The sequence below is a fragment of the Saccostrea echinata genome, unplaced genomic scaffold (genome assembly GCF_033153115.1).
Source record: "Saccostrea echinata isolate AGI-Se365-2 ecotype Australia unplaced genomic scaffold, CSIRO_AGI_Sech_v1 ptg000030l, whole genome shotgun sequence".
Taxonomy (NCBI): domain Eukaryota; kingdom Metazoa; phylum Mollusca; class Bivalvia; order Ostreida; family Ostreidae; genus Saccostrea; species Saccostrea echinata.
In genome coordinates, this window is record NW_026889779.1 from 33,901,796 (window position 1) to 33,903,774 (window position 1,979).

Sequence of the window (1,979 nt, forward strand, 5' to 3'; positions counted from 1 at the left end):
TTTTAAGGCCAAGCTTTTCCGCACAAGTTATAACTTGGAGAGGGTGGGAGGGTTCTTTGAGTTAAATTTCTGGCACCTAGCAGCCTTCTTGTTCAGCAGGAAAAGGAAGTTACCCTTGAGCATGCCCAGTTGCATAATTGTGAAAAGTACGAGTTATCGTTCTTACTATAGAGAGAAAATATGTGCTCAAATAACCTAGTTTATCCAGAGAAGATAAACTTTATTATTTTTAGACACCAAGGCGCGCCTTACAAATCATTATTCTTTACCATTGAAGGACAAAAAAATAGAATTTATAAGAAATTTGATAATTATCTAAAGACCTTACTGGCCTTACCTAATTAAGACATAACTAATAATTAATGTTTGGCGTGCTTGTCATGGCCATTTATTCACATCTATTAACAAAACAACAAAATATGCGCCGATCTTCAAATCGATATAGCAGCATATACACAAACAACTCAAAGCAGTAGAAATACCACCTTGACCCAAGGGACCTGGAGAAAACAGTACCCCATGGAGGTGGCATTCTATGCAAATATCTGCCAAATGAACCACAAAACAAACTTTTGTGGGATATCCGCCAACAAATCTCAATTTTGCATACATCCATACAATATCAATTTTATATTCAACAATTAGTCATACACAATTCATTTGCAAATATTCAACATCACAACTATTCAAGATTTGACCATGACAAGTCTTTAGTAGTAGTAGTAGTAGGATAAAATCTGTCAGTAGATGACAAAAACAGCCCAAGAGCATTTCTTACAGAATTTACAAATATGTCATTACCCAAGTCTGATAAGTGTATACCATCTTTGCGGAAAAGGGATACATGTCTAATTAAAATATCGGGATATTTAATGGAGGCCCCACATGCTTTCTTAACAACAAATGTAGCGAGGGCAGAATTAATTCTTCTTCTCCAATTTTCTCCATCTTTGTTAGAAAGACACAAGGTCCAATTACTTCGTGGTAAGATATGAGACCAAACAATAATTGTCTTTGGCATTAATTGTGAAATATTTACGATGGTAGATTTCATGTACATTTGTAAGCCCTTTAAAGTACTATGTGGATTGCCAATATCATTGCCACCACAATATATTACGAGGACTGTTGGGGGGTTGTTATTTTTTAACTTCTTTTGGATCGTTGGATAAAACTGAGACCAAACCATACCCCTTATTCCATGCCAAATTATCCTATACGATTCAAATCCAAGGTTGCTATTCGCTCTCTGTTGAGCATATTTCTGAGCCCAATAAATCAATGATGATCCAATGATCCATATGTAATCTGAAACAATTTTTTACAATTCTTTATCAAACTTTTAAACAATTGGACTTATGTATGACTTATAGGCAGCGGAACTCCATCTGCCAATGGTTTTGATTTCAGCTTTGCTCATACCATTTAAATAAAGATGTGTGGCCCCACCAATCCTAAAGGAATGAGATTTAAAAACAGAGGTGTTTATATTTAAAAATGATAAACATTTATTGAGCATTGTTGAAAACTGATAATGAGTCAAAGGTTTGGAGTTGAAATGAACAAAGAATTTAGTTGATAAAATTGTCTGCCGCATTGCAAGAAATTTTTGCAGTAATGTAAACAAAATTAATGACTGGGCATGCTTTGGGACTTTTACTGATGAACCCCTGTGAATTTGATCATTTTTGGAACATTTAATCAGGAGAGTAACATAGTCTTCTAACAATTGAACACTATCAAATTAAAGGTCAACCACTGCACTGACTCTAAGCAATGCAAAAAATGCTACTGAATAGGCACATTGAAATAATGTCGCCTCATATAAAGAATGTGCCACGTATGGCAAGGTATCTATGATACGAAATAATAGGTGCAAGGTTATAGGCCTTCTAATATCACTAGACACTGTCAACCTTTTGTAACCAGTTAGCGATTTTTTAATTAAAAATGACTCCACAGCATTTGGCCAGCCATGA

At 35.0% G+C, this 1,979-nt stretch overlaps 1 protein-coding gene across 1 annotated transcript; it reads right to left on the minus strand.

Moving 5' to 3' along the window:
- Nucleotides 1-682: 682 nt before the first annotated feature.
- On the minus strand, nucleotides 683-1,321 carry LOC133196083 (uncharacterized; the record flags this gene model as incomplete). The annotated part of the gene is made up of 1 exon (XM_061332025.1): nucleotides 683-1,321. A coding segment is annotated over one exon (639 nt), but the record flags the coding sequence as incomplete, so codon positions are not given.
- Between the last annotated feature and the right edge of the window lie 658 nt (nucleotides 1,322-1,979).